The 23,920-nt window shown below is 43.1% G+C and overlaps 3 protein-coding genes across 3 annotated transcripts; 1 reads left to right on the forward strand and 2 right to left on the reverse strand.

Annotated features, from left to right (window-relative positions):
* Positions 1-272: 272 nt before the first annotated feature.
* sh3glb1a (SH3-domain GRB2-like endophilin B1a) lies at positions 273-8,418 on the forward strand. Its single transcript, XM_068710081.1, has 9 exons — positions 273-473; positions 878-1,019; positions 1,560-1,688; positions 2,110-2,243; positions 2,439-2,531; positions 5,491-5,580; positions 5,849-5,949; positions 6,408-6,645; positions 7,193-8,418. The coding sequence occupies exons 1-9, from the start codon at positions 411-413 to the stop codon at positions 7,298-7,300; spliced, it is 1,098 nt and encodes a 365-aa protein (XP_068566182.1). The 5' UTR covers positions 273-410; the 3' UTR covers positions 7,301-8,418.
* Positions 8,419-11,608: 3,190 nt separating this feature from the next.
* On the reverse strand, positions 11,609-17,351 carry nrros (negative regulator of reactive oxygen species). The gene is made up of 3 exons (XM_068710082.1): positions 17,057-17,351; positions 15,635-15,749; positions 11,609-14,076 (listed from the first exon to the last, which is right to left on the reverse strand). Exons 2-3 carry the CDS (start codon positions 15,734-15,736, stop codon positions 12,118-12,120), a joined length of 2,061 nt encoding a protein of 686 aa, XP_068566183.1. The 5' UTR covers positions 15,737-15,749; positions 17,057-17,351; the 3' UTR covers positions 11,609-12,117.
* Positions 17,352-20,667: 3,316 nt separating this feature from the next.
* fbxo45 (F-box protein 45) lies at positions 20,668-23,506 on the reverse strand. Its single transcript, XM_068709523.1, has 3 exons — positions 23,014-23,506; positions 21,868-22,224; positions 20,668-21,701 (listed from the first exon to the last, which is right to left on the reverse strand). The coding sequence occupies exons 1-3, from the start codon at positions 23,338-23,340 to the stop codon at positions 21,516-21,518; spliced, it is 870 nt and encodes a 289-aa protein (XP_068565624.1). The 5' UTR covers positions 23,341-23,506; the 3' UTR covers positions 20,668-21,515.
* Positions 23,507-23,920: the final 414 nt, after the last annotated feature.

The following is a 23,920-nucleotide window of genomic DNA, read 5'->3' on the forward strand; positions in this document are numbered from 1 at the left end:
AGAAGCTGGGACCCGTTAGCACTCCCACGTATCATGAAATGACTACGCAGATAAAAGTAGTTTCTTACAAGCCCAGGGTATTGCGGGTATTTGCTGGGCAGTCGATCAAAAACAACAGCAACACTTATTACTGACTCAATCTTGAGTTGTTTCAATTAATTGACATCATTTTCTGCTGTCAACTTTCCCTTTTTGTCGTGTGACGATATGCGCAAGCGCGAGATTTTCTCTCAGCTGTCAGATGCGGGTGGAGACGTGAACTATCTTGTCCGTACATTATCTTTGTCAGGACCAACAGCTGGGTGGAACTCCGACAAAAAAAAAAAAGTTGCTTGAGCTTCACAGGGATGACAGTTTGACTGTGAGACGAACTAGCTGTTGTTTGAAGTGCTTCTTGCCCCCGCGGTGCCATGGATTTTAACGTAAAGCGGTTAGCCGCAGACGCCGGTACTTTCCTAAGCCGTGCGGTACAAGTGAGTTTGACCGTCTAGTGTGTGGACGTTGTTGCTAACCAACGTTAGCTGCTAGTGTAATCAGTCAGGTAGCGTTAGCTCCCATGCTAAGCAGCTAGCTTAACGCTGTTGTGGCTGTTATTGTATTGCTAAGTAGCCTGCTGTCATCGGGGAGAAAATGTTGTACCCTTAAAAGTTGTCTGCGGTTACATGACTGTTGTTTAAATAGTACCCGCGACATCCCAGTCTCTATTGTCGCTCACACTCTACCGTATGCCAGCATAGCAATCAAAGCAGGCCGCAGAAACCATTAGAGCCATCAACATCTAGCGTGTGTTTCTTTGGTTACCCCGTCCATGCCTCGCATGACGTTCCACAGGCGGAAGCTCATGTGGACACTGTAACCGGATATTTTCTTTTTTCAGTTTACAGAAGAGAAACTCGGCCAGGCTGAAAAAACCGAGCTGGATGCTCATCTGGAGAACCTGTTGGTCAGAGCTGAGAACACCAAGCAGTGGACGGAGAGGATTATGAAGCAGACGGAAGTGTTACTGCAGCCCAACCCAAGTAAGACCGCTGTTGACTCTGGGGTGAACTGGACCGGACTGTGTTGATCAATGAGAGCAGCTACACTCAAGAGGAGCTCATTGAACCAGAAAACCTGGATTTCCATGTTTGCCAGGGTCCCACAGAGACCATGCTTAGCGTCTCTGGGGTGGTGTTTGGCATACATCAGTAGGTAGGGTGTCTGTGAAGTCTGTCAGCTCAGCTGTGCATCCTCCTCCTTCACACCATGACGCTGTAGCACAACAAACACAGACAGACCAGCTGTTGATTACAGTCTTGTGATATTTTAAACTGGATGTGTTCTTCTTCTTCTTATCCTGATGTACATCCAAACAACATGGCACAGATGTGCTGACTGTGACTGTCCGCGTTCATCTGTGTGATGTGGTAACACTGTCTTGTCATGGTTTGTCATTATGAGAGCCTCTCTTTTGGTACACACATGTAGAGCAGGCTGTTTGGACTCTCTGTCCTACATTTGGCTCCCTCGCTGTAGTCTTGTGACTTTGTTAATTAAGTTTTCTTGTTTGCGATCTGCAGATGTCCGGCTAGAAGAGTTTGTGTACGAGAAACTGGAGAAAAAAGCCCCGCCGCGAATGAACAACCACGACCTGCTGGGCCAGTCCATGATTGAGTCGGGAGGTGAATTTGGTCCCGGCACTGCCTACGGTGAGCTGCCTGGCATACTGGGACTTGTATTCTGGTCAACTTTGGCTGTGACTAAAAGCATCTTTATTTTATTTTTTACTTGATTCATGTTGTTGGTTGACAAACACAATCCTCGCCCACAATATTTCCTAATTCATGGAGCATAAAATGATTGAAGTTAGGGCTGGGCGATTATAGAGAAAACCTTCTTCTGTTATGATGCTGAACATCACCTCAGTCCTCTGCAGCAGTCTTTCGTGGTCGGCGTCATTCCTCAGTCTCGGCAGACGCAGCTTCTTGCACTTGTACGTGTCCTCGGGCCTCTGTGTCTCCTATAAACGGACGTGTTGAGGCCTTACTTTTTCGACTGCGGTGCCACATTATGCAGTCCAGTGCTATGTTTGGGAGTGAACGTGTGTTTGTGTGCCGCTGACCGTTACAGGAAATGCTCTGATAAAATGCGGTGAGACGGAGAAGCAGATTGGGGGCGCCGAACGGGAGCTAATCCAAAGTGCCGCCACCAACTTCCTGACACCTTTCAGAAACTTTTTAGAGGGAGACTTCAAAACCATCCTGGTGAGTTGGCCTGCTGGCGACCGGTCTTAAAATCATCTTCACTCTGAACTTTTATCTGGAGCTGACTGTCAGCACTAGTGGCTCTAGAGGAGTGTCTTGATGACGTCCCTTTCTAATTTGCAGCATTAATAATCAGAAATCATATATTTACTAAGATTTCTGTTTGTTGAGGGTTTTATTGTGTTTTGTGTCCAGAAAGAGAGGAAGCTACTGCAGGTCAAACGTTTGGATTTGGATGCAGCCAAAACCAGACTAAAGAAAGCCAGGATGGCTGATGCTAGAGCTGCGGTAAGTGTATACACACACACACACACACACACACACACACACACTAATGCATCTGGATGGCTATCGGTCATTTTGATACTAATTAATGAACAGTGTTGGTGAATTCTGCAATCTCTAAAATCATTAGGCAATTTCCTTTCAGAGGAAGAAGAGCTGTCTGTGCGTTTGTATCCAACAGCGCTGTCTGAAGTCATGGCTGCCACACCGAGTTACACAACATGAAGCTGATCATTGTGTCTCTTGTGACTTGCACACAGTCACATGAGAAGCTCTGGGAACTTCAGACTTCCCTTTTTCTGGACAGTCGTTGTCTTGCCATGGTCTCCCCTTCTTCCTCTGACATCTGGGCTTCTCTTTTTCTTTGTTGTTCACGGGCACTAGTGTCCTTAAAAAACCATTCGACGCTAAATAAGCCATCTATTCATGAGATGCAGGGGGAAGATCACCAAAGAATTGTGAAACATTACGTGTGTGTGTGTGTGTGTGTGTGTGGGGCCTAAAAGACAGCATTGTGCTTCAGGGATGCAACAAACAGCATAGAGTCTACCAAGTCTCTCTAGGCTCTCAAAGATAGGTTTTGGGTTTTTGCATTTTATTCAGTCTTGAGTCCTGTATTGAATTCACTCACTGTAATCTGATGTCTTTCCAACCTAATTTAAATTCTGAATAACTCAAACTGAAAAGATCCAGTTTAAATGTGTAAGTGGAGGAAGGCAGGAACTGTTTTTGAGTTGCAGCCTAATTCACAAACGTTAATGTTCACAACTCGTAGGTGAAACCTGCACATGAGATACGATTTAACATTCACCCTTCAAGAAATGTTTGTGCCAAAGATGCGTAGTAAGGTTAATATTATACAAAGCAGCAGAAAAGATCTAATAATGTTGATTTAAATATGTATTTACACATTCAAATAACATTAGCCTCCTGACTTTGGCTCACCATCTAGGTTATTATGCAGGACTAAATGAAAGTGAACGTTGACATGATGTGACCAGCTGATGGTTTTACAAGACAGATGGAGTTGTTGTATAAAAACATGGTGTTACAGAGCGATGCGCCGTAAAGCTTTAATACGATGTATCGGCTGACTGCTGCCTTTGTAGTGTTCTGTATCTTGTCACGATATCTAACACTGCAAAGACGATGCATGACGTTTGCTCGTGATAAATCAAGAGTCGTGCTGACCTGCAGCTTTTCATCCGCATGTCTAGTTGTTAAAAGAAACCTTCATTTGATTCAAACTGGCGCTTAAAGGGTCTCAACAGTCTTCCAGATAACCATGTCTGAAGATGATATCTCTAGTATTCCCCGCTTGTGCATCAAGAGTAGAACGCCAGTGAGAAAATACCCGACTAAGCTGCTGTACATTACATTACATTACAGAACTACAAGAATCACTGCACAGTATGATGTAACGTCAGGCTGCTGGATGGACATTACAGCACTGGGCAACATCCCAGCAAAGCTATTTGGCTGCAGTCTTCAGAGCATCTCGAGTAAATGAGTGGCTTTTGAGCACGATTTTCCACGACGGCTTAACGAAACTATCTAGATGAGACCCAGTGAGCCCAACTTCATCCATTACCGTGATTCCTTTGGTTTATTCAGAGCCAAGTTCTCCCTGTGGCTTCTCAGCCTGCTCATTTGAAGCATTTAGCTTTTCCAAAGAGCAGGGCTGTCGAGTGGTCTTTACAGTTTGTTTAATCCATAGAAACAAAGGTGTGTGTGTGTGTGTGTGTGCTGTCAACAGTAGCGGCTGGTTCACACCGTTAGTCTTTGTGTGACGGGTGTTACACCCACCACACCAAGGTGGTTTGGCTGTGTGAAAGCCGAGGAGTGAGAAACATGTCTGTGCTACTTCGTCGCAGTCCTCTTACCGTCTACAGAGTGTGGTTCTTGTGAAAGCATGCCGCCGTTTCGCCCTCGCGCAAACACACACGCCGGGTGTGAGGGTGTGTTGTTGTGTTGGCAGCGTTGTTTGCAGCAGCTGTAGCTCTAACTACTGTGTCACTGTTTTCAAAACGCAAAGCAGCAGATGTGAGCAGAGGAAGTGACAGAGGTGAGTGGAATGTTGGAGCTATCTTTGAATTGAACACACACACACACACACACACACACACACACACACACACACACACACACACACACACACACACACACACACACACACACTAACCAAACCACCTGGTAGCAGTGTGAACAGCTGCTGCCCGGAGCTTTCTGTATCTCCTCCATGACACGTACCGTCGTATCTCATGGAGAACCTTTGGATCTTGGAGTCCCACAAGAACCAAACGCTGTCCATGTTCTGTCTGTGGCTCTGGTGTGAGCTGTAGAGGGTTCAGGACAGTACGGCCGTTGTCCCAGACCGTATGTTTATTGGACTTGTTTAGAGAGTCTCAACAAACCATTGTTCCTCAAGACTCTCATAGAATCCTCTGGCTCAATATGAGGAAAGGGAAACATTTCCCTGAGGACAGACGCTTCATGTTTAGTTGTTTAATTGTCTTTCCTTGATGGGCCTCTGTCCTCTCTGCTGAAGCCATATCCTGTCATATGCACATATACAGACTCAGCTTTATTTTCTCTTGTGGTTTTTGTATGGACTAACGAGTGGTAAATGTTGATATTCAGCTTAAATGGTTTTCATTGTTTCCATGCCAAAGAGTTTATTTCCATGTTAGAATCCACGGGACATAAACGTCACTCAAATACAGATAATGAAGCCTTTCAAAGAGAGAATATCAGCAAACCAATTTGTTAGTCTGATGCATGTTCATTCACTCTTACTTTCAAGCCATATGTCTGTTTCGCTCTGTAAAGCATTGTGGTTACAGTCATAGATGATAAGAAAAGTGGACTTGATTTTTGCTCCCTTGGATCGTCATCATTTCTCCAACCCGGTGGACTGGTGTTGTTGCTCTCTAAACGTCTACTTTTGGTTCTTGGTTCTCAGGCAGAGCAGGAGTTGAGGATGACCCAGAGCGAGTTTGACCGGCAGGCAGAGATCACCCGGCTGCTGCTAGAAGGCGTCAGCAGCACCCACGTACGTAGCCCGGCTCAGCCCGGCTCAGCCCGGCTCAGCCTCCTCTCCTCTCTCAGGTCGTCTGCTTTAATCACCTCTCTGTCGTTAAACGGCATTTAGGGACGCCGTTGTCTTGCAGCTGGTGTTTGCCAAGAATACTGATTTTAATTTAAGATGACAAAATGTTTGTTATGGAATGATGCATATCTAACTTTAAAAGATAAGAACGGTGAAGCTAAGACATCTACTGAGTGAACGTTTCAGTATTCGTCTCCTCGTGCATTACCAGGCTCATCACCTACGCTGCTTGAATGACTTCGTGGAGGCCCAGACTACGTACTACGCACAGTGTTACCAGTACATGGTGGATCTCCAGAAGCAGCTGGGCAGGTGAAGCACCACAGTGACCGTTTATCACTCAGCTCACTGGTGTCACTCTACACTAGGGGCAGTTTTTTTTCTGTAATGTCACATAGAAGACAGCTTTTGTTCTGAGATACAAGGATCATTACTCATCTCAGTGCTCCTTTCAAAATGAATAGTGTTAATATAGTGTTAATGCAGGGAGCAGCAATGATCTTCTCATCCTTTGTGCGATGAAGTAGTTCAGGTAGGGTTACATAAAGGTTTCTCTTTTCTGTTGAAAGTGACTAATACTTAATCAGGGATGAGGTCACCGAGGAGTCAGCTTTATCTAGTTCATACGAGGAGAGAGAGAGCCTGAACGTTGGACTGGTAAACACTTAATCACCCAGCTCTGCTGCAGGGTGGCACAGTGGTCTGCAGTTGCCAGTGTTCATCACCCCCCCCACCCCCACCCCCACCCCCACCCCCCTTCCTCCCGCCAGTTTCCCCTCCACGTTCTCCAACAACAACCAATCGTCGGTGTCGGGCGGGGCCAGCGTCTCGGTGCCCACCATCCCGGTGTCGGCCTCCCTGCCCAGCGTGTCCGCGGGCCGCAGCAGCAGCTCCACGGCGTCGGGCGGATTCAACGAGCTGCGGAGCTCCAACGGCAGCCGCAAAGCCCGAGTGCTCTACGACTACGATGCCGCCAGCAGCAGCGAGCTGTCCCTGCTGGCTGACGAGGTGAGTCTGAAGTAATCGTTGCTCCATTCTAAGCTGGGTTCCATATTCATCGACTCTTATGTTGTTTCCTTTTTTAGTTTTTTTTTAATTGTAGTTTATTTTCCAGTTTTAATTTTAATATTAGAATCAACCTTTTTTTTTTTTTTTTTAAACTAACTGAATTGGGAAGCCGAGTCTGAAACCAAACTGCAGTGCAGCAGTTCCTGTATCGTAGCGGAACATCAGCCACTCCCTTTCCTGGAAAAGCACCGAACTGTCCCCGACGAGCCAGCGGTGGACTAACAGTGAACCAGCATTACCTCATTCGCTCCGACACTCGCATTCACGCACATTTTCCAGTCTGCCCATGCCGAACTGACTTTGATAATAACAGGGATTCACAACCAAGCAGTTCATGCATTTGGTGTCTTTGACAAGCGGGAAACTGTAAAGTTGATGAGTGCTACAAATTGTACTGACGTGAGCTTCTGCCATGTCAGTAATGTGCCTTGCTGCCACGCTCCAGTGTAACCTTTGTACAGACACTGAGGATGTACCGTCTCTGCAGGTGATCGTCGTCAGCAGCGTCCCCGGCATGGATTCAGACTGGCTGATGGGTGAGCGTGGCAACCAGAAGGGCAAAGTGCCGATCACTTACCTGGAGTTGCTTAACTGAGACACCCCCCCCCGGCCCCCCGGCCCTCTGTAACCAGCTGTGATCTCATATTTATATTGTGTTCCAGGGACGGGCTTCACCTTCCCTTCCATTCGGCCATTTTAGAATGAGTTATATTTCTATGAAAAGGAGTCTCAGTTTTTGCAGACACGAGCTGGAGTGAACACATTTGAGGGAAGGGAAAGGAACCGGACCCCCGGTCCCTGATGTGTTTGTATGCAACTGTAGTACATTTCTATAACATGCTTCCATGCCTTTGTGCTTGACGCCATGCAATCTGCAAATATGTGCCAGAACATCTCCCAAACTGTAACTTAAAAAGAATAAAAACAAAAGGTTTTGTTTACGATATATATCTCAGATGGTGGCATAAATGCTTTTAATGTGAGGGTTGTGTTTCTCTCTTCAGTTTGAAGTGGAGAGTGACGCTGATTATTAACGTCTTATTTTATAATTGATAATCTTGCAGTAGCTGTTATGGTTATCCAAAGAATGAATTATTTGTTGTTGTTTTTTTTTAAACATTATCGTAAGTATTGTGCGTCGGCTTTATTCACACGGAGCGATGCTGGACAGCGAGGTCAACGCATTGTTGCAGTACTTTTGATTGATGAGCGAGGCGGAGTAAGAGACGGTGTTACCTGCTGATGAAAACATGTCAGACGTGGTGAAGTGCCTGTCGGTGAATCGGCTCTTCTCAAACCATTTGCCTCGTTTGCACCAGCCGCATTGAGACGCTGTGTTTAGTCTCCTATTGAACCCCAATACTTCTATTTAAGTTATTGACAATTGGAAACCAGCATTTCCACGTTTCTGTTGGAATTTCATTCATCTGAAGATGGCTGTTATCTTTGATTTAAATTATTGATGTGTGTATTGTACATTAATACACAGTAAGTGACATGTTTATCGTCAACTTGGTGTTCACTTTGAAGAAAAAGCCTTAAAGTAAAAACCTTACATCAATTTCCCTTAAACCTGCATTTCAACTTCACATTGAAAAAAGCCTTGTTGCATTCTGGGAGATGATAGTATATTATTCCATGGCTGCTTTTTGTTTTTGTAACTGATAAGATGGCATACAATTGTAAAATAAATATACACTATGATGAGTTGAAGTAGCTGGTCTGTTTTCGTTTTGTTCATGTCTGTGCACACTTTCAGTAGTGAGGAGACTAAATGTGGCATTCACTGCCGACTTGATTGTTGGTTCCTGGTGGAGCCACTAGAGGGCAGAGCAAGCAACTGGTTGTACTGTTAATACAGCTGAAGAAATGTCATTTGGAAGAATCATGTGAGATTGAGACACTTTACTGAGCTAGAGAAAGTTAAAGTCATGTAATGCATGAACACCTTTTGAAAGCCATTTTAGTGATATAGTGCTACAGGATTAAACATGAACATACTAATACTGTAGAACAAAAAGGAAACTGGAATTAAACATTTTCAAGGAAAAGAAAATCGTATTCATACTCCTACAGCTCATGTTCTCGGTAGTAAACACTTCAATAATCTGCTATAGATCTTAAAGACAACGTTGAGTCTCAAAGGTACACTTTTTAATTGTAACACTGACGAAGGGTTTCTACAGTTCTGGGAGACATTTCCTGTGAAAGAAGTCAAATGAGTTGATAAACAGAAGCAGTCACTGACTGAAGTCATGCCCACCATGATCAGAAGGCTGTTTATGATACGGATGACACCTCCTGAGTTAACGCTCATTCTTCTGTTGATTTGTCCTGCTTCACCCAAAAGCAGCTCTATTTCAAAGTGATTCACGAAATATTTTCTCAATGTTGACTCATTGGAGCAGAAGAGTAGAGTCCCTCTACCCTGTTGTTGTCTTGGGCTCTCTCCTGGCTCGTTCCCCGGTGACTTCCACAACTCCCAGTGGATCTTCATGCTGCCGTGCCGGCAGCTGTGGACCAGAACACAAACAAATCCCCGGAAAATAGCTGAAAACTCTGACCCAGTTTGATAGAATCTCTCAATTGTTTTGGGTAGACTCTATACAGTGACCTTAATAAAATGTGCCTGTAAAACCTGCAGTGAAATCTTGTTTTTTTCACACTCACATGCTTTCATTAGTCACTTTTAGCAGTCCTGAGGCAGTCACACAGTTGACCACTGATATGAAGCGCTTCCTGGCTAAACAATAAGTCCAGTGCAAAGCGCCCATCGTCGCCTGTCATAAGAGCAGGAAGGGTTAAGAGGAAGTGAAGTGCCTGTTGACTAAGAAGCTGCCTGTACCTCAGCTTACATTGGAAAATCATTTGTTTATTCAGCATGCGGCCATCAGCGTCAGAGCCATTAACCACTAACCTTTGACCTATAGAGCGATATTGAAAGGTAAAGCCTGAAAGCCCAATGGAGAAAAAGATCCTGAAGTGTTTGTACACCAAACTAAAATGTAGAGTAAAGACCAAGAAATCATATATTTGAGGCTAACATCGGTCCTCAGCTGTGGACAGTTGAACAGTATTCTGCGTTCTGAAACCTGTCTTTTCTTTATCTCTCTAAAAATAGCCCCACTTGTTTCGATAAAGTAAGCCTTAGCAGTTCGCAGATCAGATGAGTGATCCTGAGAGGGAAACGTTTCCTCTTTCATCGGTCCGAATTTTTTTTCTTATGTTGCACAGAAAATACTTGTTAACATCTGCCATTTTAGGTCCTTAAGGCTCACTTGATGTTAAGGGTAAAAAAGCAAAATGAGAGTTTTTTTGTGATTCATCTTTACCTCTCTTGAACAAGGCTTTCATACTCAGGCCGTTCTACATTCCTTTTGACAGCTACGAGTCTGTTTGGGTGCAAAATCAAGTTTTTTTGTCAGTTGTCATCAGGAAATAAGAAGAAGTTGAACTGCTGCTTATCTGATGTGTTTGCTGAGGTTGCTGGTTCACACTGTAGTCTCAGCTGCAATTTGTGCATATATATATATTTATATATACTGTATATATAAATATACGCTAACCTCTTAAGGAACCGCCCTTGTTGTTTTAGAAGGAACAGTCGCTCCTCACTGGACGCTGATTGGTCCGGTCACTGGCTGGCTGGACACTAAAGCATTACTAGAAGCCTGACAAGATGAATTTTCTTTCGTGTTATCTTGTCATACAATTCATCTACTAAAGGGGCATCAAAGAAGGCACATGTGGGGGGGGGGGGGGGGGGGGTCGATCATTGGGGGAACCAAGGGAGGGCAGTATAGATCCAGCTCAGATGTAGCACAGTACTCGCCCTCTGTCAGAATGCTACACAAAAGAATCACATTAAGTGGTCACTGAAGCTGAAATTTCACTTCTCCATTCACTTTTGCATTTATCTGTGAGAAACTGCAACCACTGAGCCGCACTGTTTAGAATACTGTGGTATATATATATTTGGTTGTTCACTTTAAGTGCGGACCCCTAACCCACAGCTGGTTGTTTTGCAATAACAAATCCGTTGCATTTATGTGTGCTTTGCAAATGTTCTGTGCTCTGTCCACACTACAAAGTCGACTGGGTGGTGATATAATTCACATTTATGTTTTCTCCCCACCCACCGCTGAATATGGCTTGTGCAATCACATGTATTGCATTTATACTCCATGCTAAGTTAGATACAGAGGTATCAAAGTGTGGCTGCCGTGTTGTGTGAATGTCCTCTAACCTCTTTTACATCGTTGTCTTCTAACTTCTGACTCGATATAGCTGAGTAATCAAATGAAATTCCCCTCGGTCAACAATCTGTGACCAGTTGAGAAGGGCCTTCCGCAAATGATGAATTCTTGACGTCAAGTCTTTCCAAATAGGATCAGACTCTTGAGCCGCTTCGTCAGAACCTGCTGTGAATTTCCTGATAGAAAGATATTTGCAAGATGTTTGCTGGTACTTTTGCTTCAAATAGACTTACGCTGGTGTCAAGTTGAAATAAATCCAGAAGTGCAAGATGAGTCATTGTTCACACTACTTATTCTTAACTTAAGTTTGGCTAAAGATGTTCAAACAGAAACCTTCAACTCACTAGCCTGTTCCTCCACCTGTAGTCAGCTGCTGCATGCTCACAACCAATCCTCCCTGTTCTGCAGATGAACACCAACAAAAAACATGTTCTGACTTTGATGACTTTGTCATAAAAGATATGTCAAAATTATGAAGTTTCTTGGTTTTTCTCCTGTTTCTCTTTTTTATGTTCCAACCACCGTGACCCTGAGCATCACCACAGCGGTATTCTGGTTACTTTCTGGTTAGGCCTTCTGCACCGTGCACAGCGACACACTGATCTACCAGCCTCCGACTCCTGAGAAACAACACGCATGCACACAACTGTAAAACAAAAAAGGGATTGTCAGGTTTATTATGATAGCTGTTCTGACACACTGAACGTTCATGCCTATGTTGCATCTGTGTCCCCCTGATGGGAAGGAAACCTCAAAACCCCCCTCTTTGAGATTCTGAACTGGGCAGTTCCTGCACATCTTAGCAAAACAGGAAATTTCATGTTTCCTCTGCTGCTTATAGCAACAACTTGCATCACACTACTTCTGCATATGTTTGCACACACACACACACACACACACACACACACACAAGAACGCAGCCACATTGTTATATTGGGGTATCGGGCAAGGGGTCTGGTTTTTTTAATCACACGTCAACAGCACAGCATTGCCAAAAAGTGAATGCCCCCTTACTTGAATAGATATCATAGAAATATTCCTTCATTGTTGTAGACAGTTTTACAATTAATTGAATTTATTGCCAACGTACGTACATTCATTTACATTTCTCAATACTACACTGTACAAAACACATTTGTTTAAGGTTTATAAAGTATCAGTAAGATGTAGGCTTCAAACAAGTCTTTTTGATTGACGTTTGTACCATTTTAGGCTTGAAGGAGAGCAGAACAATGATCAAAATGCCCACAAAAGAAAGACAGACGGGTACAAAAAGCAGAATATACCAGATTATAGATTCACCACCTTTCTCCAAACAAAAAAATGACTGGGAGCGCTCCACTCTGTGTGTCATTCGGATGAGATCTTCACATTCAATGTCTGATCGGCCGACAATATTGATTGTCTTTGTTGTTTCAAATGTCCTGAACCATTCAGTTTGGCAGCAGTTGAACGGATTTCCTGTGAGAAAAACAGTGTGCAGTTTGGGGGCTAATGTGTTTGCCTGACTAGAGGGAATAGTGGACAGTCTGTTGTCCCTCAAATCCAGCACTTTCAGGTCGAGATTTAGAAGTGAGGGGGGAAGATAGGCAAGAGAGTTCCTTGAAATGTTTAGAGACTCAAGACTGTGTAAATGGGAGAAGTCTAAATCTTGTATTTGAGTGTTTCCTAAACCTAGATGCTGCAACGTTCTGCTGAGACTTTGTATTGATTCTTGGACAATGAGTCCAGGGTTGTCGGACAGTTCCAAGTGCGTTAGAGACAACCCACTGAACGCAGACGACGGAATTCTTTTAAGGTTGCATCCCTTAAGATAAAGCTGCGTTAGGGATGCAATGTCTTTGAAATCTGCACATTCTGAGCTGGTGTCTGGGCTGGTCTCAGCTTCCTCAGGACGGCAAATGTCAACATTGTTGTAACTGAGATCCACTGACCTGAGGCTTGGCAATGAGGCAAATAAACCCGAGGGTAACCGCTCAAGATTGTTCAAACTGAGGTTAAGGTACGTCAGATTGCCAAGAGCGGTCAGCGCAACTCTATCTGCAACGATCTGGTTCAGCATGTTGTTGCTGAGGTCCAACTCGTACAAGCTGCCAGAGAACTGTTCCAACTCTAGATTCAAGGTTTCCAGACAGTTTGTGCACATTTGAAGTCTAGACAGGGCAGGCATTTTCTGGATGAATCCTTCAGGAAAATACTTCACCTGGTTTCCTCTTAGGTCCAAAATCTCTAGAGAGGAGACGTCGCCGTGAAGGCTCTCGTTCCACAGCTGAGCCGTCACGTTGCCCGTGTACTTCTTCATGTTGTAGAACTCAACAGTTGTGGTGAAGTTCGGGAATGTTCTGTTGTCCGCCAAGTGTTCGTAAAAGCTAACGCTGTTGTGGGATAGGTAAAGATTCCTCAGGTGGCTGTGGTTAGGCAAGAAAGGAAAAAAGAGCATTTTGTTGTTTGACAGATCAAGTGTCTCTAGCTGGAAAGTGTCGTTAAGGTCCGGTCTGGTGATGAACCACTCAATGAAGTTGTGGCTGGCGTTGAGGACCGCCAGCTGGGTCATATGAAAGTCTGTCAGGCAAAGCAGATAGTTGAAGGCCAAGTTGAGCCGCTGGAGCTTTGGATTGCCGTCGAAAGCGCCAGCGATCTCGTACATGATGTTTCTCTGTAGGTCGAGTTCTTTGAGTTGGTGGAGATCTCTGAATGACGCCTCATCCAATCTCTGCAATAAGTTTCCAGAAAGATTGAGGTACTCCAGGGATGTCAGATTTTGGAGAAGCGTGGCCACCATTTCGTCCTCGAGCACATTCTCGGAGAGATCCAGAGCTCTAAGCCTGGGTAGAGTCCTTAATGCGAGGCTGGTTTCTTGGCAGCCAATATGAAGATTGTTGTTTGCTAAATTGAGGCTTACTAACAATGTTGAGTGCTGAAAAGTGTTTGATTCTAATTTTTCCAAACTATTACAAGCTAAGCTCAGGGTGCTCAGTGAGGGGTAACGGAGGAGAGAGTTGTCCTGTAGTGTTTGAATGTGATTGTAGTTGAGCTGAAGCTCCTCTAAGTTGTCGGGCAGTCCGTCAGGCACAGAGGAGAGCTTGCCATTGTTGCAGAGAGCTGTTCTTTGTATCTGCAGAGAGAAGGAGAGCAGATATCTTTAAGTTTGTTTATTGTATGGAGAGCAGATATCTTTAAGTTTGTTTATTGTATGGAGAGGAGATATCTTTAAGTTTGTTTATTGTATGGAGAGCAGATATCTTTAAGTTTGTTTATTGTATGTCTCCTCGTGGGAAACAAATGTTCTGGAGCAAAAATCATGAGGCTGAGCTGAATTTACTCTTTTGTGCGTTTGTATCAACAAGCTTCCTTTTTTGGAGGGACTGTTTAACCTTATTTTTTTTTTTTTAGTTAGCCCACCACTTTTGTATAGAGTGAAATTAATCAAAAGCTGTTGAATGGATTGAGATTAAATTAGCTACACACACTCGAGGTCCCTAAAGGATGAATTCAAATGACTCTGGTGCACAATACGTTACTTGACTTTTGACTTTGACTAAATACCCACAAAACGAATTGATTCAGCAGCAGTTGTGCTCTGTTTTTAGTGCTAATTAGCATTAGGCTAAACTAAGATGGTGAACTTGATAAATGTTACGTTACCATTGTTACTGTGAACATTTTAGCATGCCGATGTTAGCGTTAAGCTCAAAGCACAATTGTACATTTTCGTCGCTCACTTGACATGTTTTTTATTATTTTAGTTTTTAGAATTAGTTTTGCATGAGAACTTTCTCTTTAACTCACAGCATTGCTAAAAATAAAATGTATAAACAAAAATCTTTTAAACACACTCTTTAGGGGAATACACTCACACAGTAGTTGTAGATTTATTTTTAATATATTTTCTCTTCTGGATGCCACTTTTCAGCTGCACTTTGATCACATCAGAACAAGTCTTTGGTGTTCGACTGACTAATTACTTCTTAATACATCAGTAATAAATCATTAATGAGAGACATGTGGGGGTTGTCAGGTTGTGAACACTTTTTAGCTATAGCTACTTAATTCATTAAGAAGACAATTCAAAATGTATATTCACTTTGATGAACGTAGACTTCATGTCTGTTTAGAAAGTGAACAAGTCATCAATAATGTGTCCATCCACTACAATTGTTCATGTTGTAAATGTGACATTGTTAAATGATCGCTAACAGTATGGCTTGTTAGAAAGTTGATGGTTTTAGTGTGAAAATAACAAATAATTGAATACAGTGGACGAACAGCTTTGATGGATTATTTATGGATTAAATTACTCAATTTGCCTTCCTGATGAGACAGAGTGGGAAATGTCGGAGCACTCTAAATATCCTCACAAAATGTAATTTCCTGCAGGATGTTCACGTGACCATTTATAGTTCATGTTTTCAGAACAACTGAATGCAGCATCAGAGGACAGTGTTGCAATGATGACATTAACAACAAAATGCTTATCTTTTCTCAACAAAGTGCATCTGAGGTTACCTACCTGTGGGACATGTTTCTACCTATGTTCCTGAGACCTCTGTTCATTTTGAGTTGTGCTTTTTAAATTTAAGATAAGCAAAGATAGAGTTAATCCCAAAGCAAACTCTTAATTTAACCTTTATTAATACCTTTTTATTATGTGGAGTTAAAATGAGACGTCTTACCAGCTGGCACTGGCTGTGTTGTGGATGACTTGAGACCGGCGTCAGGATTCTCCACATGGATAACAAGCAGAGCAGGATGGGAGTGAGCCCGTGGACTGGCATTTTAACATCCTCACTGGTGACAAGGTGATAGAAGGAGAGAGGGACGATGCTTATTGATGGACACAGACGTTTGCTGACTATCGGTGATTCAACCTAATCGGTCCATGAGTAGATGCAGTAGCCTTGATTTGCATGCGATGATGAGCATGGTATGACATTTTGCAATGAGCACCATGTCACCTCGTCTCATGCAAAACTGGGGGAGCGAGACGGCAGCTTGACATTAAAGTGTTGGAGGTCAATGTAGTGGCACAAACATTCCTACTGCGAGTGAGGACTTTCCGTTGAAATGATTGCAGCTGTTGTCTCCTAACCTTGTATGTTCGGCTTGACAAACATGTGAGCGGAGCTTTCACATTATTCGTGTCCGCAACATGAAATCTGTGTTTCATTGCTGTTGTGTCTGGTTGACCAAACACAACATGAGAAGCTGGAGTTGATTAATATGATGTAAATGTGTGAATGTCTTTTCTATAATATTGTATTTTTTTACTGAATACAGCAGCTGGGCATTTTGGTCAAATTTCCCGAATTTCAGTTCAAACCACTGCGTGACGCATGCTGGATGTGGAGGCCTTGTGTTCCTTTTTTGGCTTGTACGCATACACTTTAGTGGATTTATGAAGTATAGAGTATAGTATATGATGTTGTCTAGTTTTATATGAAAACATTTTATCACTGTTCTTATCACTTTTACTTTAACTGTTCAAATGAATATCTTATCTGACGGAAGTTGACTACATTGTTGTGTACAAACAGTTTTGCAGAATACTAATCTCTCTTTTCTGAGAGTTACTGCTTTGATACGGCCAGTTTGTGATTGATCCACCCAGTGTTTGATACTGACATAACATCGCATAAGGACACAAATAGACAGCCTACGGTTTCATTCACTACAATAAAAGTAAAATGTGTGATATTTAATTAGACATGCAGAGAGTGAAACTGAAAATCAGCATTACTGAAGAGAGATTTGTTTTTTCAAAATGTTAAGTTCTAATTAACGGGCAATCCATAACTCAGCGACATTACTCAAATTTAATACCATGCAAGTTGGTAACATTAATAATGCATTATGCAACACTAATAAACATATTGAAAACTATATTTTAATGTTGACATGTGTTGTAACTTTATGACATCCTACAGAGTACTAGCAGGTTTCAATATGCACAAAAGAAGTAGATAAATAAGATATCTTGTGCAAAAGACCAAAACGTTTTAAGTCCAGTATTGTTATTTAAGACAAAGCATGCTTTTCGCTTCTTTTAGCACACTGCATACTGCAGTACTAAACTAATGCACAGTGCATTTACTTACGCTGGTGGTTAGGTGTGGATTTCCCAAGCCACTGACGGTTGATCCCCTGACCATATCGCTGGTTGACTCGCTGTTGCAGAGAGTGTTCTCGTGTGTGAGGTTCGGCTGCCTTCCTTCTTCTGACTGAAGCGCTGATGACTCTTTTTACTATTCACGGAAGCAGGCAAGCAACGGAAACCCGAGTCACATGGACAAGCTGCAATCAGAAAGAGGTTCTCAAGACCGGGGGCCACAGGAAGGCGAGTGCAGCCTCAACAGCTCTCAACCAGCACAACGCACTTTTTTTCACCCACCCTCTCACACAAGCACCACGAAAGTGATGATGGTGTGCAGGCAACTACGATTGGTAGCTCAACTGCAACCACAAAAACCTAAAGAGAACACACCCTTCACACCCTCGGCTTGTTCTGATCAGCCAACCTATGAGAGAGGAAACCACTCGACACACACACACACGCCCTTCCTGCCTGATATTTGGCCTGTCACTGCAACAGCTATTACAAAACACATAGATGTAGACACACTTAAGTGTGAAGTGTTGAAGGCTCACAGTGCCTCTGGAACATTGATCCCACTTTTCAGCACAACCCAAAACTCTGCAGCATATTCTAAGTGAATAATGTCCTCTAACGTTCTACTTTCAACACTAAAATGTTTCCAACATGGCTACTTTAAGTAACCAACTTCCTCAAAGTGTCTGTCTACCTGTTGGTCTGCCTTCATGCATGTGTTTCTATCTCTCTTTCTTTGGTACTCTTAACTTTGTTAAATCTGCATGTTAACTTCTTTCTCCTCACAAGTTACCCATGAGAGAACAGGGAATAGGAATCAGGAAGTGATGGTGCCATCCTTGTTGATTTGTTGGTCATTTCTTCCTGTTTTCATACAGGACATCTCCAGCTCTCACTTCTGGCTCTGTTGTAAGTTTGGGTGGCGACAGGATTTTCTGATCCACGACTCCATGTTGAGGAGGATTGTCTCAGTTGTGTGACGATCCTAACACTATGTGGGTAAAACGTCTGAGACAAAGCCTATCAACTGGTTATAACAATGTAGAAAATGTTACAATGAATGTGTATCTAATCCTATTCTGAAACTTTAAATTAAAAGAGTGTCAACATAAGGTTCACTGTGGGCCACCGGAGCACGGTGGGTGGGTAAACCTTTATGAATGAGCGATGTGTTTGTCCGGTTGAAGGGGAAGAGCTCTTTTAATCATGATTTGATAATTATGACTTCCAGCTATAGATCAGCATGCACCACTTGTTTTATTCTTATATTCTAAGCAGACAGATGGAAAAGCAGCTCTCACACTGGACTTGTGGTGAAAATATATAAGTGGTTGTATATGTGTAAAGCAAGTATGAATTCCCTACTATTTGTCTGTTCGAGGACATATTAATACATGGTACAAAGAGCTGAGGAGGTGATGTGGCAGTTGGGGTGTAAAGTGTCATGGGTGAGTGAGGATGTGGGCAACTAAAACCACCACAGCAATGAGGAATGACATTACCAAATATGAGGATAAATACTTGAATTTAGAGGATTCCTATGACTCAGGTTTAATTTTTCTCTGATCAGCCACCAGTAAACAGAAGATTCTACAAGAGATATGAATGTAACTCTCTCTTCATCCTAATCTTTCTAGCATACATCATTTGTTCTGTAATATCTTAAGATGTTGTTTAACGAAAACTAAAGTAAGGTGGGGAACCTCTATTCTCTTGAGATGTCGTGGTGCACGTGACCGGGTGTTCTATGGCGTAAGGCTATTTGCGTGACATGCACGAGGGCGTTACTGTCCCCTGGTGGAGACAGTATATATTGCATATCGGAATCTAGTGTTGCAGATGTAAACCCCTGGGATAATATACAGAACAACAGAAGAGGCTGTTTAGAGACAGCCAGCTATGGTTTCTGTAACACGCTGTTGTGCTTCACTGCTGGTAGACAGATAATGCAGTTAGAAACGCAGTCAGGATGAAAAGCAGACCAACAGGTAGAGTGACTGAAGTCATCCTCTGAGATCAGCAGAACCGGAGCAGCACAGTGTGTCCAGTGCTGTGATGTGTTTTCCTTTCATTTCCTGTTGATGAATGCTGAGTTTCTGTGGGTGGTGCATGTTGTTTATGTCTGTTAATTCACATTCATGAGTCCTGATGATCTGGTTCAGTATATTTCAAAACAAACAGCTGTAATTTCTCGTTAAATCTCTTCCTGTGTAGGATTTTTCCCCAGAATAATGTAATTTAAAAGACTGTATTTAACATTCAGAGTATTATTATAGCAGAAAACAAGTATCCTCAATTTAAAGATATAGTGGAGTAATGTCTACCTCTGTATCTGTTGTTATCAGAGCTTCTCCTTGCTTTGTTGACATTGCCGGGCTGTTTTTAGTGCATGTTAGTGCATGTTAGTGCATGTGAGATGCCCCACTGGCTGTCTGACGGACGCTGCTCTGCGCTGCTTTCATATGATGGTTACAGCTGATCATAGCGTCCCATTCGACAGCGTCGTGGGGAAAGCGTAGCACCCGTCCTGGGACTGTTTTTTTTAAGTCGTGTGATGGAACGTTGTTTTATTAATGAGTGGGGCCCCCGTTTGGTTCTTGTGCACATTGACCAAGATGCACATTGTGAAAGAAAGTTTCAATTCTTTTTGTACTTCTGTTATCTTCACTGTTATGATCACCCTGATGATGGAGCTGTGGACACACGTCTGTACAAAATGTGATGGAAATCCATCATCTAAAAAATGTCACCCTCTCGATAAAGATGTCAGGGGATTACCGACGTTGACACTCTATGAGCCGCGCCGCTAATCTGTCAAAAAATGTGCATTTACAGTAGATTAAAAACAAAAGTGTGCATAAATAGGCCTGTACATTGTAAATAAATATTCCTCACGCCTGATGTGAAACACGACAAAAACTTTTAGGCTATTAGGACGAAGGCCAGGGATTAATCTCTACATTAAAAAGGCTGTAAAGTTAAACTGAATATGTAGCCGTATAACTTCCTGTTCTCTACGATAGAAAGGCCTTCAGCGTCAAATGGATTTATTGTGCATCTTAACAGCTGATATTTCAGGCCATAACAGCAATATTTCCATATCCACACTTCTATTGATCCAGGGGAAAGATGACCGCCGAGCACAGGTTATTTTTCAGGAGGATCATCACTGATCCACACAGAGTGAATACTTACAGTGAGAGCTGAACAGCCTTGACTTGGTATGCTTGGTGTATACTATGAATATGCCTATGTTATTCCATACCACATTAGCAACCCGTCCGTATGATGCATGGTTAATCTTGTATACGTGAAAATGTGTCTTTTACACTCTGTGTACTTTGTAACCAATACCTAATGCAGTTAACCATATATTTCATATCACTGTTCTTTGAAAACAATGTACTGGAACTCCAAAGCAGTTTTCAGTTTCAGGAACAGTTCATACATGTTTCGTTCCCACAGGACAGCAACAATATGCAGTCCTCCTGCAGCATTGTCTCTTTACAGCCTCCAAAAACATCAGCTGAGCGTGGCTGGTCAACATAACACGGGGCTGGAAACATGTAATGTAGTCGGACAGCCGTGGAGAAGCAGACATCAAACATCAAACCTTCTTTATTACAAGAGTGGCATCATGTAGACTTTATTTTCAGGCCTTATTACCATACAGCATCTATAGTACCATAGATAAAAACCAAGAAATAAATAGTGTGTAATACTACAGTAAGCACATTAAAAAGGACGCACATAAACATGATACAGCTATAGTTTCCGCCATTACTGGACAGGTATATCAAAGGTCATGTGTTATAGTCTTCACGCCATTATCCATGCACATGCATGACAGTTGGTCCGCATGTCCTCTATGTTTGCCTATAGCGATCAGGTCACATCGATTTGGCATATAACTATTACACTCCAGCCATCGATTATAGTTAAACTGTCCTTTAACTCATACAACAGATAGCTATCGATAACCACCACTGTTTCACTTGTTAAAAACAATGTCTGAGAGTATTTGCCACAGTTTACAATAGTTTTGGCCTCATTTAAGCAGACATGAAATCTCACGTAAATGTTCAGGACTGTTAGCCCGAATCGCGTGAACTTAAATAATGTTCCCCTATCCTGTAAATAAAACAGTCCAGCAGCTAAACTGTAAAAGTGGACACTTCCACACTTATACAGAAAGGTGTTTTGTGACAGTTCCCACACATTCCTTCTCCCCTGTAGTTTGACTCCTCGTGTCGAGCTGTAGTAGAACTGCCAACAGTTCTCTTTGTGTGTGTGAATAGTTGTTCTGTTTGGGAAGGAACATGACCCCTTGGTCTCCAAAACCTTTTGAAACGGTGCAACAAACACAGTCTGCAGTCTGTTGACAGAAAAAAAGTCCTGCACTCGCCAGTGGCCAGTTAGTTTTAATGGTGGCACAGGTTACTTTGCGTCTAGCCGTCTAGAGGTTTTCCCAGGTACACCATGGTGACTTCGGTGTTGCCGTACACCGCGGAGACAGCTGGGAACAGGCAAGCTTTGGGCAGTCCCCGAAACGCTATACCGAGAAACTCAAAACCCCTCTCGAAGGCTAACGTCTTGTCATCCATGTCTAGAATCACTCGTATTCTCTCCCCGATCTGAGGACAAACACAATTACACATTGCCGGATTACAAAAATGAGAAATAATACATTTAAAAAGACAACAACAAGCATATCACAACAACAACTAATAGGGCAATAAATTCCACACGTATCTAAAATCTGATGAGGGTACAAACAATAGATGTGACTCCAGCTCCTACCTGATATTTTGGCGCATTGTTACACTGGGGGAAATTTCCATTGACCTCTCCATTATGAAGCAGGTTGTTGTCGACCAGGTTCCAGCCCCAGCTCTGGTCATCGCTGCCCAGCAGGGCCACGTAGCCCTGGCACTGCATGGACGCCCGCTTGGTGGCGAGGCCTATCACTGCCACGGTGCCAAGAGGGCCTTCCCACCAGATCTCCCAGGCGTGCCTCCCTTCCGAAAAGCCGATCTTGCCGCGAGCACCGTCCGTGCTCTGGGCGATAGGGTTGCGGTGCAGGGTGAAGCCGTTCTTCTTCACGTAAACATTGCGGGAGCAGTCGTGGGTGCTCAGAGCGTGTTGAAAGGCCTTGAGCTGTAGAGGACGATTGGACGGGGACGACAGCTTTAGTGAAAAGACATTTTGGTTTGAACCACCCTATAGTGCAATGGTTCAAAAATCATAATTAAGAATACATATCAAATATTTTTGGAATTGTTGGTGAACACTAAAGATGTGGGAAACATATCCTACATATAGATGCATAAACAAGGTGAGACATGGTCATGGAGGCTTTGATACCATGCAGGACACAATGTATTGCACCAATCAGGAGTTAAGAGCTCAAAGCTTCTGTGAAGTCATCTTCCCTTAGTTTGATAAGAACAGAATTATGGCTGCTATTATAATTTGAGAACAATGGATCAATATCTTCCAATGAAAGACTAATTTTCCAAAATGTGGTCTAGGGACCGCCAACGTTCCTTCAAGAAGTTCCGGGTCCCATGGAAAATCAACAACAATTCCATGACACAGCAACAGTAAGCTCTCTACTAGGCCATGATGTAAAATAGGATGCAATGGCCTAATGTGAGCTAATGACAACAAAACACGTGATGTACATTCACACAATCACAAAAACATACAAATGTATTACTGTTACTTTGAATATGTTTATAACAGACCGAGCATTAATCGATAAGGTCTTCTGGCATACAATATTATTGTTTATGGATGTATCCTTAGCGTGCAATGTACCACATCATCAGTCACGTTACGTTTGCAGAGCACAGGTAGCACTAAACTGGCAGATATTAGAACTGGGTTCGCCATAAATCACGGTTCTCTTGACCCGAGACAACAGCAGCATGCCGGTAGACCTACTTTCCCCTTGTAGGTGGGCAGGTTGCACAGGATGTCAGAACGCATAGCTTCATCGCTCAAAGACCGGCTGCAGAGGCTGCGCCACACCTCGCTGTTTTCATCCGCCAGCATGTTGTTCCAGTGCCAGCAGACCAACGCGCAACGCATCAAGTCGGTCAGCTCCAGGTACGAGAAAACATGCTCCAGGACCCGAGCCGGCAACCTCCCGGCCACCCCTGCGCCTCCTCCGGCTGCGGCAGCGTAGGGAGAGCCGGCGGAGCTGCAACTGGCTGCCGCTGCTGCGCCCTGACAGGAGGAGCCTCCTCCCCCACCGGCCGCTCCAGACATTATGGCCCTGATCTTTACCGACGACTGCAGTCGACCGAATAGTTTTACCGCACACCGTAGAACGTCCCCTAATATAAGTTAAATAGCAACATTATGCCTATAAAATCGCATACAGGTCGCAGTAAAACCACAACAGTATGGACCCTTTACTCTTCCCAGTTCAATGGCTGAATGGAAGCGATGCGTCAAGGTCCTCGAAGAGCAAATATACAGACTGTTGTGCTGTCACAGAAAAATGTAATTTAATTTAGAAAAAATGTTGTTTACATTATTTGTTATGCATAATCAGATAAATCCAGTAATTCTACATTGTCAGATAAAGCAGAGCCCTTAACAACATCAAATAGTTTCTATAGCCTGCAAGGACCGCAGGGTCGACATGATAATGAGCTCAAGGAGAATCACCACAATGCTTTAACGTTGTTGCTTTGTCACATTGTTATCCGTGTGGCAATAAAACTAATAATAATAAAGGCACTGTACTCAATACAAATTGCATTGCTAACAAATACATACTTGTATGTGATTTGTTACGTCGTTTAGTCAAATGAATGATCGTGCTTCTATAGAGGACAGTTTC

This window comes from Cebidichthys violaceus, unplaced genomic scaffold (genome assembly GCF_023349555.1).
Source record: "Cebidichthys violaceus isolate CVI_PGR_0920_01 unplaced genomic scaffold, fCebVio1.0.p SCAF_15, whole genome shotgun sequence".
Lineage (NCBI taxonomy): Eukaryota > Metazoa > Chordata > Actinopteri > Perciformes > Stichaeidae > Cebidichthys > Cebidichthys violaceus.

Excerpts from the sequence above, each read along its gene's own strand:
- sh3glb1a (XM_068710081.1), top strand. The coding sequence starts at position 411 with ATGGATTTTAACGTAAAGCGGTTAGCCGCAGACGCCGGTACTTTCCTA. Across the intron at positions 474-877 it reads TCCTAAGCCGTGCGGTACAA|TTTACAGAAGAGAAACTCGG; the intron begins GTGAGTTTGACC and ends TTCTTTTTTCAG. Across the intron at positions 2,532-5,490 it reads TGGCTGATGCTAGAGCTGCG|GCAGAGCAGGAGTTGAGGAT; the intron begins GTAAGTGTATAC and ends CTTGGTTCTCAG.
- nrros (XM_068710082.1), bottom strand. The coding sequence starts at position 15,736 with ATGCCAGTCCACGGGCTCACTCCCATCCTGCTCTGCTTGTTATCCATG. Across the intron at positions 14,077-15,634 it reads AACACAGCCAGTGCCAGCTG|ATACAAAGAACAGCTCTCTG; the intron begins GTAAGACGTCTC and ends TTCTCTCTGCAG.
- fbxo45 (XM_068709523.1), bottom strand. The coding sequence starts at position 23,340 with ATGTCTGGAGCGGCCGGTGGGGGAGGAGGCTCCTCCTGTCAGGGCGCA. Across the intron at positions 22,225-23,013 it reads TGCCCACCTACAAGGGGAAA|CTCAAGGCCTTTCAACACGC; the intron begins GTAGGTCTACCG and ends CGTCCTCTACAG. Across the intron at positions 21,702-21,867 it reads ACAATGCGCCAAAATATCAG|ATCGGGGAGAGAATACGAGT; the intron begins GTAGGAGCTGGA and ends GTTTGTCCTCAG.